At 47.9% G+C, this 15,400-nt stretch overlaps 2 protein-coding genes and 1 pseudogene across 2 annotated transcripts; all 3 read right to left on the bottom strand.

Annotated features, from left to right (window-relative positions):
• Nucleotides 1-1,515: 1,515 nt before the first annotated feature.
• On the bottom strand, nucleotides 1,516-2,782 carry LOC124675194. Its single transcript, XM_047211263.1, has 2 exons — nucleotides 2,719-2,782; nucleotides 1,516-2,636 (listed from the first exon to the last, which is right to left on the bottom strand). Exon 2 carries the CDS (start codon nucleotides 2,614-2,616, stop codon nucleotides 1,543-1,545), a length of 1,074 nt encoding a protein of 357 aa, XP_047067219.1. The 5' UTR covers nucleotides 2,617-2,636; nucleotides 2,719-2,782; the 3' UTR covers nucleotides 1,516-1,542.
• A 5,123-nt stretch (nucleotides 2,783-7,905) lies between these two features.
• LOC124646731 lies at nucleotides 7,906-10,414 on the bottom strand (annotated as a pseudogene).
• A 376-nt stretch (nucleotides 10,415-10,790) lies between these two features.
• On the bottom strand, nucleotides 10,791-12,246 carry LOC124646721 (GDSL esterase/lipase At5g45910-like). Its single transcript, XM_047186802.1, has 5 exons — nucleotides 11,997-12,246; nucleotides 11,694-11,918; nucleotides 11,479-11,624; nucleotides 11,110-11,389; nucleotides 10,791-11,023 (listed from the first exon to the last, which is right to left on the bottom strand). Exons 1-5 carry the CDS (start codon nucleotides 12,244-12,246, stop codon nucleotides 10,791-10,793), a joined length of 1,134 nt encoding a protein of 377 aa, XP_047042758.1.
• Between the last annotated feature and the right edge of the window lie 3,154 nt (nucleotides 12,247-15,400).

The following is a 15,400-nucleotide window of genomic DNA, read 5'->3' as shown; positions in this document are numbered from 1 at the left end:
GCCGACGACGCCGACCATCATCCCCGATTCCCCGGTGGAGGAAATTGCTTGATTCCAGCCGCTATGTAATGCCGGTCGGCCTGCGTGCCTTCATTTTTTTTTGGTTCTCTACACATTGCTATGTTGCGACAATGTGTTCGTCAAGACTTTCCCTTTGCGACAATGTGTTCGTCGAGACATTGGTCCTTTTTGATGGGCGCGAAATCTTTTGATCGACGATTCGTTCTATGTTTTTAAGTTTGAAATTTGGGGTGGACATTTGGGGGATGTGGCTGGACGCTGGTGCCCCCTATATAGGGGTTACCTGCCAGCACGCCCGTATGGGGGTGATGAGTGGTGATGCACTGACACCATGAATTAAAAACAGAGTGTCCACAAACAGAGGAGCTACCTTGGAAGCCGTGTAAGGATGCGCCAGAGGAATAAAATGCCCAAAACCTGAAAACCTGTCAACCACCAACAACAGACAATTGTACTGACCTGACAAGGTAACCGAAATCCATGGCAACCCTTCGGTACCCGCAAAGGTTCTAGCAGATCAGGGTACTTGACACCCACAAAGGTTCTAGCAGATCAGGGTACTTGACAAGTTCAGGCTTAGCTCGCTGACAAGCCTGACAAGTCTAAAGAGACAATTAAATGTGTTTTTTCATCTCTGGCCACATAATTTATATTTTGATGTGAACCGGTATGAAAAGTCAAGAAGATTTTCTGCTTCAGTAGTTGATTGTTGCCAATCTAGATGTGCCCTTTTTGCTTGATCATTCCATTTTCAAAAGCGAACAATGAAGATTCATCAGAAGTGACAACTAGCTTTAGCGACTAATTTTCTAGCCTTCCCATCATCGGAATACCCTGAAATCACTTCTTCCATTCAGGTAGGTTGGCAAACTGATAATATAACTTATGGGGGTATGTATACTTCTTTCCCACCATAGGTACATACCCCTTTGCTAAACTTGTGAGGCTATCTTATTTGTTTCTCCCAAATAACAAAACATAACAATTAGAAACTTTGCAGGTCAGCAGTTTTTGAAAAATAACTCCAGCCTTTTTAGCTAGTCCTTGTACTAACAAATATATTGCACACTTCTTCATGTAAGGAATCCATTTTCATCATAGCGAAATGTGTAGAAACCTACCATAGGACACATGGTACCATTAAGATTTTTTGAAAATAGGAATCAATTGAGCAGAGAACCATTTGCTGTCACAGTACAAAAGTAAAATAATCATGAAACACACATCGCAACTGTACGCAACTCAAGCCACAGAATCCACAGACCACAGGCACCTCCACTTATCAGCACTTGGAACAGAGGCAAAATCTGAACAACAAATTACAAGTACTAGTCTTCCAGTGAATGAGCAGAGAACAAATTATTGAAATACTAAAAATCTTCATCAAGCCGAAGGACGCAATAATGGAAGGGAAAAACATTTAGACCGACAACACAAGATCGACCAACAACCACCCTATGACAAGCGAAAACATCAAAAAAGAAGCGTCCACGTTAAACTTAGTGTCGTGGTGAACCTGGGTCAATTCGAATGCCTGCGGAGAGACTTCCCCTCTGGAGGCCCCTCCGCTGACAGAGACCTCCCCTCCGCTAGCTTGCTCAAACCAGGTTTGCGGAGAGACTTCACCTCTGGAGGCTCCAATGGCATGCTTAAAGCTGGCTTGCGGATAGACTTTCCTTCCAGAGCCTGCTCCACTGGCATGCTTAAAACAAGCTTGCGGATAGGTTCCAATGGCATGCTTAAAGCTGACTTGCGGATAGACTTTTCCTCCAGAGCCTGCTCCACTGGCATGCTTAAAACTGGCCTACGGAGAGACTTTCCCTGGAGAGGCTGCTCCACTGGCATGCTTAAGGCAGGCTTGCGAAGAGACTTTCCCTCATTAGGTCGCTCCAATGGCTTGCTCAAAACTGGCTTGCGGAGAGACCTTCCCTCTCGAGGCTGCTCCAATGGCATGCTTAAGACAGGCTTGCGAAGAGACTTTCCCTCATTAGGTTGCTCCAATGGCTTGCTCAAAACTGGCTTGCGGAGAGACCTTCCCTCTCGAGGCTGCTCCAATGGCTTGCTCGAAACAGGCTCGTCCTCTGGTTTGCTCGAAACAGGCTTCCGGAGAGATGTAGCTGATCCTGTCAGTTTCCGCAGAGTCTGCTGCCTTGGATCGGTAGCTTCTACGTTTTCCTTCCGCAGAATAGCTTCCATTTTCTCGAGGAACGAATCAACGAGAAGAGGAATACTCTCCAGGCCTTGGGGGCGGAGTTCCGTCTCCCGGTCCAGACTCTTGCTCAAGTAGTCCACGGAGAATTCCATGGCTTTCCCGGTGGTGCGGCGATCGCCCAAGATACTCTCGGCGGCCTGAGCGGCGCCTTTGAGCCGCAGCAGACTCTCCATGACGACCTTGCGGTCTCTTCGGATTGACTTCCTTTCTGCTTCTACACCCACCATGCTATTGATCTCAGCAAGACCTTCCTCCAGTTCTTTCAGCTCCTTGCCCGGCGACGATAACTTCTTGCCTGCGTACTCGCGCGCCGCCTGGATCAGCTCATTAACGACCGGCACGACGAACCACCCGATCAGTACGATTGCGGCTTCTATTACCATGGTTAATGTGCAGTTTTCACCTACCAATTCAGTACGAAATGATCAGCACAACAACTAGCTAGCAGGAGGATATGAACTGATTATGAGAGGACGAGTTCTTACCTGCGAATTCAGAGGAGCGTCCACCAGGATCCAACGTAGCTTAATCGCCACTGCTGCTGCTGCTGCTGCTGCTGCAGATCGAACCGGCCGGCGAAGGTGGGGAAAGTGGAGCTCATGAAAATTATAGACAGATGATGAAGTGAAATGGTCAAAAGGTACACAACTTTCCCCTTTTTTATTAGAGTAAAATAGTCAAAAAGGACATGAATTGATTGTGAGAGGAGAAGTTTTTTTTATCTAGGCCATCGTTTTGCTTCTCCCAAATAACATAACATAACAATTTGAAACTTTGCAGGCTAACTATAATACTGGAACATCGGTGTCTAAAAAAAACTCCAGACTTTCTGGTTAGTCCGAGTAACAAATATATTGTATATTTCGTTATGCGAGGAATCCATTTTCATCGTACCGAAATGGGTAGAAACCAACTGCAAGACGCGTCACACGCGGTACGGTTAGCGAGATGTTTAGAAAACGGGAATCAATGATCAATCGAGCAGAGAACCATTTGCTGTCACAGTACAACAGTACTTCGATCAAGAACCACACATCACAACTGTACGCAGCGCAAGCCAAAGCATCCACAGGCAGCTCCACATATCAGCACTTGGAACAGAGGCAAAATCTGCACGGCAATTTCCCCATCACTACTAGATAAGAAAATATCAGCACCAGAACGGCACAGCCCAATTATAAGGAGAATACACATGCTTGAGATTCACAAGGTACCATCCAAACCCAGGAAGTGAGCAGACGGGAGCAAATTTATGGATTATTTATTGTTAGTTCGAATGAAGGGAGTACTAAGGACTGATGAAAACTATTTGGGCATTTGGGGATTCTATTATTGTTAGTTCAAATAGCTAGATTCCCTATTTGGGCATTTGGGGGTTCTATTAAACAACCATGATATGCCGATGTTTACTTACCAAAAAACTTACGAGTACCAAAAAGAGACCACAATAACAGGGAGTACTAAGGACTGATGAAAACCCAATATAACATGTATGTTGTGGCAGCACTTGACCCGATATTTTAATTCAACACATAAACCTAAGAGTAAAGAAAAAGTGACAGAACCAAGCTGAGATCAGTACAGCTATCGACATGTATCCTAGCATTACTCCAAACAAAGTGGACCTGGTGATCATGTGAATGGAAACATACTGTGAGCATTTCACTATTGATTTTCTACAATTTTTCTGCTCACCAAATTCAAAACCTGATATCCTATTAAATCATCATATGTCACTGCAACTCACAAAGCTTCATATGATCCATGGTGATTTGGCATCATCCATGGTGATAACCAGCTAGAGAGCACTTTTAACCAATCACTGCATGGACAGGCGCAGGAGCTCTAAGTGGCATGGTTCGTGTTCATACCTTTTAATATTTCAAATTCTTCGGGCATGAACCTGGTGAATAAGACAAACCAAGTGATAGGGAATCATAACTTACTTATAAACAGCACCACTGACAATGTGTTTCCCCTGCAAAGGAGAACCTGATCAAGAATCTGAAGAAAACATGACAAAACAGTATAGTTCAGTCTGTAAAACTGTGAATTATTATATGTTTAGAGATTTTAACATAAACATGATAAATATCTATGGATATGTGACTATTTAATAGGCACTGATATGAAGAATTTGGAAAAAATAGATTGAAATGATATGACACAATAACCTACAGGCTGAATTGTTGTTGCAGCTGATCGCTGAACACCATCACTTGTGTCTCAAAGAAGTACGACATGGGCAACAAGAAACGGGTTGGAGGAGGAGACTGGCGAACCCAACGCGATGCGTTTCAGCCATTCAGCCATATATTAGAGCAGCCCTTAAACCCTCAAACCCTAAAAAATAACTGCTTTTTTACAGTTTGTGAGAGGAAAAACGGGTAGACTAGAACCCCTAAACCCTCAAACCATCAAAAAAATTTAAAGGCCCAACCCTCAAACCCATTTTCAACCTGTAGAAGTAGGGGTTGGGGAGGCCAAACAGCCCCCAACCCGCACTCCTCTTCCTGCGTCGCGCGGGAGGGAAATTTCCCCTCCCAACCTCCCGCCTCCGCGCCGCCGCCCGCCTCCGCCGCGATTCCGGCCGGCGCCCGCCTCCGCGCGACCCCTGCCGCCGCCGCGAGCTCCCCGCCCCCGGATCCGCGCCTCCCCGCCAGCCGCCGCCCCGAGACGCCCTGCCGCCCGCCTCCCGCACCTCCCCGCGCCGCCGCCGACCCCTGCCTCCCCGACTCCTGCCACCCCGCCTCCCCGAGCCGCGCCTCCCACCTCCGCGCCGCCGCCGACCCCTACCGCCCCGCCGCGCCGCCCCGAGCCGTGGAGATGCCGCCGCTCCGCGCCCTGCCGCGCTCGTCCACCGGCTACCACGGCGTGCGGCGAGCGGTTTTGGCTCGGGACGTTCGACTCGGCCAAACTCGCCGCCCGCGCGTACGACGTCATGGTGTGGCGCTACGACGACGGCGCCGGGCCACGGAACTTCTTCGACGTCGACAACCTCGCGGCGGCCGAGTTCGTGGCGTCGCCGTTCAGCGTCGTTACCTCGCGCCGAGGAGCGCGCTGTCCGCCGGGAATACATGCGGATGTCCATCCGGAACCGCGATGAGGCGGAAATGGCCGCCTTCCGTGCGCCGCATCCGCAGAATGTCGCAGAGGAGCTCGAGTTCTACGCGCAACTGGCGGTGAAGCGAGCTGCGGCGGCCGCCTTCGACCGTCTTCATCCTCGGCGCCGCCTCCCACTATCGTAGTTGACGATAGCTCCGACGACGACGATCCCGATTGGATCGATAAGCTGATCGCGGAGATGGAGGCCGAGGATGACGCGGAGGAAGCCGCCCAGAAGGCCGCGGAGGATCCCGATTGGTACGACAAGATGGTCACGGAGATGGAGGCCGATGATGCCGCGGAGGAAGCCGCCAAGAAGGCCGCGGAGGATGGCGACAGCTCCGATTTCGATGAGGACTTCTGGGATAAACCCTAGATGGTGTCAGTGTCTACCTAGTAACTATCTACCAAGTGTCAATGTCAGTGTCTACCTAGTGTCAATGTCAGTGTCTACCTATGAACAATTGTGATATATCATGAATGTTTTTAAGGGTTTGAGGGTTCTAGTATTTGCCCCTGTTTTTCACCCCTCAAAAGTGCCAAAAAATGCCCATTCTCAACCCTTAAACTGCTTTGAGGATTTGACGGTTTAGGGGTTCTACTAGTGATGCTCTTAAGTACAGAAGACGAGGCCAGCAAGCAGCATGGTGGATCACCGGTGGCGAAGGCCAGCGACCAGCGTGTGGGAGAGGCTTGAGGGCCGACGGTCACCAAACAGGCATACTGACAGGGAGGCCTCACCTTCCTTGCCTGCCACAGGCCACAGCCTAGCATGTGTAAGCCAGGGCCGTGATAGCAACGAGAAGGGAAAGGGAGGGAGAACGTGCATGACGGGAAAATATTGCAACTTATTGTTCTGTGAGCGTTCTAGATGAAAAACATGCCGCAAAGGTGAGTTTAGATGTAGACATGTGTTCTAGAGAACGTTCTAGGATGCTAAATCTGACGTGCATTCTGATTGAAATCATTCCAAGGATATGTTGGATTGAACTTAGTAATGATCAAAACATTTGGTATGAGATCCAACCAATTCTGCAGTTGTGATGTTTAAACAGACAAAGGGAACCACATCTATTTTGTATTTAGTAATGTTTTTCAGTTAAGTATTCAGGAAAAGTTTGTTCTCACAAGGATTCACAGAATTATGAATGAATATTAAACATCTGGTAGATATTTGATACATTAGGAAATGAACAGAACTATCACATCACTAACCACAATATCTGTAACACATCAACAGAGGAGGTGCGACTTGACCTCAGAGCAACCACACAAACGGACAGGGAGCGCACCTCGCAGTAAAAAGGAACAGGCAAGGAATATGAAACCGACATAAATCTGAAAATTAATACAAGTAGAATTGCTTTAGAGTATGTAGCAAAAAGTCCAATTAAAGAATTTTACTTTAGAAAGTGATGGCCTATTAATAAACAACTAAAAGATGAAAAGGCTGGCACAGGATCCAAATCAATGAACTGAAGAATAGCATGCAAGGACAGTAAGAAAATATTATGTGTGTATGTATCTATTTCTTAATATAACCACCAAAAGCTTTGCATCATCATGTACAAGTATTTATTATTGTACATTCTAGTTTATTAAGAAGGCTAAATATGTGATTTGATGGATGAAAGCTAGCCAACTTGATGCAATACATAAACTATTCAACTAGGAGGTAAAACCCAACAAAAACAATTATGCATACAACAACTATTTAATGCATCGGTGCACATTTTTGATTATAAATAAATGTCGACGATTGTTTTTTCCAACATGAAACATAATACGAAAACACACATCCAACTGAGGCATTCCATCGAACATCAACTGCGTGTCCTGAATAAGACCAACTCCACAGTGCAAGCAAAAATCCAAATATCAAGGTGTAATGCTGCAAACTGAAGCTAAAGTCCCAAGGTGCATGCATTGGGTAAACTTCCACTAAATGGGCAGGTAACTCACTGTTGTACTTTTTAGGGTATCAAGCCTGACCATTTATTGGATAGATGGAACTTACCACCTGCTGACCTGCAGATACAAAAAAAAATTCCCTATGCAAACCACTAGACACAGTAGTAGCTTTCCAAATCTGATTAAACCTGACACTGCAGAGATATAACACCAATCCATCATCGGAAAACAGTGTGCTACACAATCATGTAATGTTGGTGAAGAATCGACTGTGTTGGTAATCTCGTAAGCTAATAATAGAAAAATTCCTTTTGTAAAATTCTGTGGTGGATACTGTAACTCGAGCATTAAGACCACACGGATAGAAGAACTTCGGAGCTGACTACATATCAACACTTTGGAACAGAAGCAAAATCTGCACGGCATTTCCCTTGCATTACTGCGTAAGAAAGCATTAAGATCACACAAAGTACCATAAACACAGAAAGCGAGCAGAGAGTAGAAGGCAAATTTATGTCATGTTTCTTCTTAGTTCAAATGAAGCTCTGCAAAATAAGCAGCAGCCTTACATGGGGATTGCCCCGGCGATAAAATCAGTACTTCTGAACGATATCTAAACAAAAACAAGGAATCTCGACCAAACCACCTACACCTCATCACTCGCACGATTCTTCCCAGTTTTCCACTTCGAGGTCCGGCTGGAGCTTGGGCAGTGCTTGCCCAACGCTCTGTGCTCTGGACCCAGCATAGTGCGAAGATCAGGCTTGCGTTTGTTGGCTGGCAGGGTGCTTGTGCCAGCAGGAGACTGCAGAGCATTCAATCTATTTGTACCCATGACCTGGCTAGGGGTATCAGCCTGCCTCCAAGCTGAGCCTGGAGCTTGACCAATCACACTCGTCCCAAGAGAATGACCGAGTACTGTCCAGTCTCCAGATGATCCAGGCTCAGAGGCACTAGCCTTCTTCCATGGATTGGCACTGCCCTGTGCAGTGGATCCTCCGTCCCTCTGTGCCCGAACCCACACATTTCCTGATGAAGAAGCCTGAGTGATGCTGCTTGGGTAAAACATCACAGCCCCCTGGTAAGCAGACCCATAGTCCAGCCGCCTCAGCGCTGTCACTGCTTTAGCTGGATCACGGAAGACCGCCAAGGCATTCTTGTCATTCAGGAAAACCAATTCGCACTCCCGGCCAAACCTCAAGACCAGGGAGCTAACATCAGCTTCCCTTGGCAGGTCCAGCATTGCAATAACGAGCCTCGGGTCCATGTCCACCATGGGATCAAAGTAAGGATGGGAAGCCGGGACAGGGATACCAGCTTTGGAGCCCAGAACACGAGCAGGCACCTTCGACTTGGGTGTGACATGGATGGTAACAAAACTCTTGGGCTCCCAACCAACAGCCTGAACAGACAGCTTCCACCTATCTGCAATGAGCCTGATTGCATCCCTCTTGTCCTTCGTCATTTGACAGAACACATGGACCTTGATGTTACTTGAAGAATTCCCTCGCGCCTTTCCAAGCACAAGAAATTTGCACCGCTCCTCTATGGCCAGCACCCACTTTGGCTCTCGATGGAGAAGATCAGAAAGCAATTCCGATGCGCTTGAGTTCTCACCAAAATTCAATGCATCTAGATTGGGCGGTAGGATGTCGAAAGCTTCAGCAAGGACCCTTTTCCTCTCCATTTTTGCACACTCCTCATCACAGCAAAGCTTCCTCTGCCCAAGAGGTACCCTCATCCCGCTTGAATTCATGGCTGGAGAGGCATTGGCAGCTTCTGTATGATGGAAGTATCAAACATACTATCACCATTGTATGATCCACCAGCACTGCACGGCACAGTTGAAGTGATACGGCCACAAGAACAGGTAATAGTCACACGGACTTCACATCTAATGTCTGGGCAAGGTGATAATGGGTGGCATGGGGTATTGCAAGTGTGCTTGCATTCCCTCCTTGGGACACTGCATAACTGTCCACATGAAACTTTGCTCCCAGAGCTTGAACTAGCCTCTCCATTTGTAGGCGGCGGATCACAAGGGGAAGGATGGCAAGTCCTGGCGCAAGCGTGCAGTCCACATTGACGGTTCTTACCGCAGGGTTGGTTGCATCGGATGTCCTTTGAACAACAAGGGATGTTCCTTAACATCACATGTCCCCCAGTGCATTCTCTCATTACAGGCACCACCCAAGGCAGGCAGTCTCCAAAATGGCATTGATGCGAAGCTGGATGCCCACAAGGTTGAGGGACAATGCACTGGTGCGGGCATGATGGAGCTGGTGTGCCGCACGGCTGTGGTGGCAGAATAGATGTCCTGCCACAGGCACAAGTGAGATCACTGAATATGGTCTCGCGGCAAGGATCGCAGTGACCACTGTGGCAGAGATGCTAGCATCCGTGCTGCCCACACCGGAGCTTCTTGCCACATGGTATCTGGCAGAAATGACGATCCATGTTGTCACCTTCATGCTGAGCAAATGGCTTCGACATCGGGCAACAACACTCACTGCACCTGTGCCTACCACAGTTCTTCTTGCGGCCACAGGGCTTGTTGCAATGGAACTCTTCCACTGTGACCATGTAGCACTCCACCATCTGATGAGCCACAGCGGCACCTCCGCTCGACGCGTACCAAGCACGGCGGACACTTCCCCTCATGACATGTAACCTTGCACCGATGCACCCCACACGGCAACTTCTTGTCGCAAACCTTGTCGCAGGTGGGGATTGGGTCCAAGCAGCTCGCCCTCTTCTCCTGGAGCCTTGTCTTGCCGCAATGGCATGTGCTGCTGGTGCCAATCGTGCATGTGGGGCCAGCGGTGGAGGCGGCGGCAGTTGGAACTGGGAAGCCGCTGAAGCAGCAGCTGACGCGGCGGTCACCTTGGTCCTCTTTGCAGCGGGCGCCTTCTGCTTTTTCTGCGCTGCCACGGCCGCTGGCGCAGCAGCAGATGACGGGCGCTTGGGGACGGATTTCCTAGCAGCCACTGTTGGCGCCTGCGCAACAATTTCGGCCGCCCCACTCGGCCGGGGTGCGACGAAGAGGTTGCGCACCACCCCTACGCTAGGGTTTCCCACAGCGGCCGCGGTATTTGATGTGGAAGGCGGGGATAGTCCATCTATGCCGGCGGGATTGGGTTGGGGAGGGACAACGTGGCCGTCCATCGCCGGCGCGAGGAAGGGGAAAAGCGAGCGTGCGTTTTCACGCGTGACAAGTTGTTTTGCCGCGCGCTGGAACGGATGCGTCAAATATGTCGCGCGCAATGCCGCAATATCGCACGCTGATTTTTTTACCGTGCTCGTTTTTACTGCTGGAGTGCCGAGTTGCACCCCCCGCGCCCAAAAAAATCGTTTTTAGCGTGCCTAGACTTTTTTGGGTGCATGTTGGAGATGCTCTAAGGATCTTGGGTACAAGAATTTGAAATGACGACCGGCCTTTTACATGCCTCCAAAAGACCAATACAGTATGAGAATTTGAATATAAGACGGACATGAAATAAAACACATGCAGATTCAGAAAAGCTTGGTTGTTATGGCTGGCTCACGACGAACTTGGTTTCTTGCAGCCGGCTCTCCCAAATGCGTTCATCTGGGCCAACCATCGATCCGCGACGTGACGGTTAGCCGCCTCGGTGAGATGGACGCCATCCCAGTAGAGCCGATTGGACGGACGCCGGCACGTGGTTGCAGCTGCATCGCCGCATGGAACCGTCGCGTTGACCCTGTACCTTCCGGGGCCTCCACAGCACACTGTTAGCACGTCTTCCTCAAAACCTGCAATAATGGAATCATCAAATCTGTATTCATGCCTGAAACTTCTGTCTTAGTTTGAACGTAGAGCCAGTTGAGCTAGCGCTGACCAAACTTGCGAGGTGACTCCACCATCTCCATGATGGGGCCGAAGAAATCGGCGTAGACGATCATGACGTCCCGGTGCTTGGCCCGGATCTTAGCAAGGGCTGCCTGCAGCAGCGAGTTGTGGCGCAAACCCAGCTCGTTGTACTCTTTCAGACAGCCAGTCTTAGAGTCGTACGCTGCTTGCGAGGCGCCGGCGAACTTGGCCAGAATCGGCGGCGAGCATCCTGACGGGATCACGCCGGGAACCACCAGGCTCCTGGCGCCATGCTCAATGATCAGCCTCTGTACTTGACATCGCAATGGACTTAGCATTGGTTCAGTGCAGCACATCGATCTCCATGAGTGAACTGACGGATGAGAGCAGGCAGTACCTCGATGGCCATGGAGATGGTCGCCACCACATGTGGAACGAAGGACATGACTTCATCTACCATTTTCTTCTGGAAAAAGAGGTGATAGTCGTTGACTCCGAACTCGCCCACCAAGAAGAGGGACTTGCCGAAGAATTCCTCGCACTCTGCACGCATCCCTATCCATCATTCCAGCTCGCATCATGCATCAAACACGCCAACAAGTAGATACTAACCTCGGGCTGTCCGGCACAAGGAGGGCTTCATCGACTCGAACCACTCCAGCTGCACGCCTAAGCTGGTGTTGAGGGGGAACTTGCTGGGGGCACCGGGAATGCCCCTCTCGTGGAAGAATCCGGCGTCCACAGCGGTGGCGGCGCCGACGGCGAAGTTGGCCCCTTGACGGAAGCTGCCGTTGTGCGCCAGGGTGGGCGGCACGTAAGGCAGACCCAGCTTTTCAGCTGCTCCCGCAAAGAACCTAGAGTTATCGAGTGAATAGCCAGGCCGCTAGGACAAAAACTGAAATGCAGATTATCTACCGATGAAATCAATTATCAGCCGGCCGTCGCCGTTCCGGCCCGTTGGGCGGCCGAAGAAGGTGGTGCCGTACGGAGGTCGCGTCACCGGGTCGAAGATGGAGTACCATTGGAAGACGACGGGGTTGTTGCCCGTGTCGGCGAAGGAGTCGCCGAAGCTGAAGATGGATTGGTAGCACGGGACGCCGGGGTCCCCCGCCGTGGATGACGAGAGGAGGAGCAGAAGAAAAGCAGAGCATACGAGCTTGTGCATAATGACCGGCCGGGGAATGGAAGGCAAGGGAAACCAGAAGATGGATCCTAGTTGTCTTTGCCGTGCTTATTGGTCGCCACTTGTAGTTTCGAGTCGACCATTATATAAATATCTCAAATATTCATGTCTGAGATTAAGTTCAAACGTTAGGTGATGTCAACTTGGTGAAAGTATTTTAAGACAATAAACCTGAAAATACGTCAATATTTTGGATCTACATGTAGATGTTTGACTTTCCTCTATGTTCTAGGATTATCTGTAATGAAACTATAACAACTTATTGCTCGATTTTCACAGAAAAATATATTGATATCTATAATGACAATTTAGTGGCATTAACATTTTTTCTACAGACTCAATCAATTTAGATTATTTTGACAAAGGACAAACCTTGAACTTCAAGGGATTAGTTTGAAACTGTGTGAGTATCAAATACTCACATGTTCTGGATTGATATGCGGATGACATTATTGCATTGTAAGACTGACAAATCTTGGTTTTATTTGTCTACAAGTCTACTAACCATGTTCATGTCAGCATAGTACACATGCATTCACATGGGCTTTAGCTAAGCTTGTCCTCCTTAGACTACCCATAATAGGAGTATCATAGGTAGTATATCATGCATCCTATGCATGCAATAAAGCTGATGTGGCAGTGCAATTAAAGATGAGAAATAGTAGTACTATCATAAGTAGATACCATATCATAGCACGTAATACTAGAAAATTTAATATCAAATAAATATATTTGCATTGAGATTCTACAAATCAATTAATATAAGAAGATTATGATACTAGTATATGATACCATGCATTATGGACATAATAACATATAGTACTCCCTCCATCTCACTTTACTAGTATTCCCCGCATCTCCAGGTCACAAATTTGAAAATAGAACGCAAACTTTAAATTATATAGTACTCCCTCCATCTCACTTTAAATTATATAACGCAAAAATTATATCATTAGAAAATAGAACATCTAAACTTTCTAATGATATAATTTTTTATAACATATAACTAATACTAACTTGACAAATTTGCGACCTAGGGGTACGCGCACGCCTAATAAACTGTGTGTGAGAGAGAGTAGTATCATACACATGATACTTCTATATGATACTAGAATTTTTGGCAAAAAGGACCACCTGCCCCAATGAAATGGCAAAAAGGACCACCGTGAGTGAAAATGGCAAAAGTGCCATGGCGGCACGCTCGCCAGCCGACACGTGGCAGGTGCCGCCGCCGGCTGTGGCGGCAGGCCCTGCCGCCGTGGGCTGTGGCGGCACGTCCGCTCGCTCATGGTCGCCGTCACCCGCCGTTACGCCCGTCGACCGAGGTGGGCCCTGCCGCCACGGACAAGGGCGGCACGCTGACATGGCCCCCCGCCTCCACCGGCTGTGGCGGCAAGTCAGCTGCCGGCCCGACAAACGCAGCAGGCCTGCTGCACTGATTCCCACGAGCACTGATTCCCACGCATTGCTTTTCAGCTGATTGCTTTGCTTTTTTGCTATGGTTTTGGCTGTGGCGCGTGAATGGAGGGACTGCAGCTGATTTCGATGCTGTATGGGTGTAACTCGCCCGATTCGCATGCATTTGGTGCAGACATGACTCGACAGATACAAGAAATAGACCACCGAAAGTGCTTCAGCAGTCTGACTCCGCATGCTTTAAAAGCAGCTGCTGCTCACTCCTCACAGAGCAAGTTCTCACTCACGCGCGCGCAGCTACTGCTTCTCTTGCTTCTCTCGCTTCTCTCGTACGAACAGACAGAAAATTAGCATAGCTAGTGATTAAGTGCGTGATTAAGTGCATGAAGGGGCAGTAGAAGGACTAATACATCAAGGTGAGTTATGTGAGATATTTGATTATATTCGTACATGCACAAATTCTGTTACCATTTGCTGTCTACTGCAGTGTATCTTACTTTAGTAATTAGACATGTAACATTGAATTTGCGTAGTCTAGTGAAGTATTATTGTATGTATGAGTGAAATTTTAACATATGAACAAATGGATGAATTTAGGTGGATTGGAGCATATATCTGCTAGTCTAGTATTATTGTATGTATGAGTGAAATTATAACATATGAGGAAAAGAACTAATTTATTGAAGAAGTGAGTACGCACGTTAGCTGGATGATATTAGTTGGAAATATCGTGAGGCGTAATTTATTGTTTGACGAATTCTTATAGGTAAAATAATCCTTTTTAACAATAAATGAGTAGTAATTTTGAAAAAGTCATAATGTCATGTTAAAATATCTGATGTAACGAAATTATTAAAACATGAATATGATTTAAGGTAGGATGTTACTAATATTATTTTAAAAATCTGGTTGTGCGGTAGGTACGAGGGAAAAATTGGTAGTGTTCTATGGGGATGTCGTACGTGATGAATTTGGAGGGGTGGATTTCTCGAACTGTGACTCGATGGAAGTTACAGTGATAGATATGGTTAACACAGCATTTGCGGATGTAAGAAAATGCATCCGAGTCCCATTTGGTCGGGGATGCGTGGCATGAGGATGACAAGTTGAGTCTCTTATCTGCGTAGAAGGGAATGATAGGACAGGACCTCCCCGTTGGGGTTTGCGGGAGGTAAAAAATGATACAAATTGGCGTACGTACATGAGGTTTGCAAGCACACCTGGTGCTGCTATGTACGGACGGCCGATGGTGTATGTGAAATTTATTTCAGCTAGTGATGATGTCGGAAGTAGTAGGAGCGCTGCAGGGGAGCAATTGTCCATCACCGCAGGCCCTAGTACCGGCCCGTCTGACATAGGCATCCCCAATGGGCCTGCCGAAGATGGTACCCAGTGGTTTAATGAAGGCCCATGACTCGAAGGATAAGGAGAATCGGAAGCCCAAATTACTATTAAGGAAAGCTAGAGTTGTATTAGGAAATAATACTTGTAATCTTGCGGGATGGGTTAGAAACCCTCCCGGACTCGTAACTTGTGTATTACGAATCCCTCGGCTCCGCCTCCTATATAGGGGGAGTCGAGGGACAAAGAAAGCATCGATTCATTGTCTCACAAAACCCTAGTTTTCATATCGTCGAGCACTTTTCGGCTGAAATCTTCGAGATCTACTTGCCCTCTACTTCCGACTAAAACCCTAGTCTACAACCTGTAGGCATTGATA

Source organism: Lolium rigidum, chromosome 1, assembly GCF_022539505.1.
Source record: "Lolium rigidum isolate FL_2022 chromosome 1, APGP_CSIRO_Lrig_0.1, whole genome shotgun sequence".
NCBI lineage: Eukaryota > Viridiplantae > Streptophyta > Magnoliopsida > Poales > Poaceae > Lolium > Lolium rigidum.
Note: the sequence above shows the minus strand (reverse complement) of the source record. Positions and strands in the feature narration are given on the sequence as shown.

Excerpts from the sequence above, each read along its gene's own strand:
- LOC124675194 (XM_047211263.1), bottom strand. The coding sequence starts at position 2,616 with ATGGTAATAGAAGCCGCAATCGTACTGATCGGGTGGTTCGTCGTGCCG.
- LOC124646721 (XM_047186802.1), bottom strand. The coding sequence starts at position 12,246 with ATGCACAAGCTCGTATGCTCTGCTTTTCTTCTGCTCCTCCTCTCGTCA. Across the intron at positions 11,625-11,693 it reads CTTGTGCCGGACAGCCCGAG|AGTGCGAGGAATTCTTCGGC; the intron begins GTTAGTATCTAC and ends GGATGCGTGCAG. Across the intron at positions 11,024-11,109 it reads GGAGTCACCTCGCAAGTTTG|GTTTTGAGGAAGACGTGCTA; the intron begins GTCAGCGCTAGC and ends CCATTATTGCAG.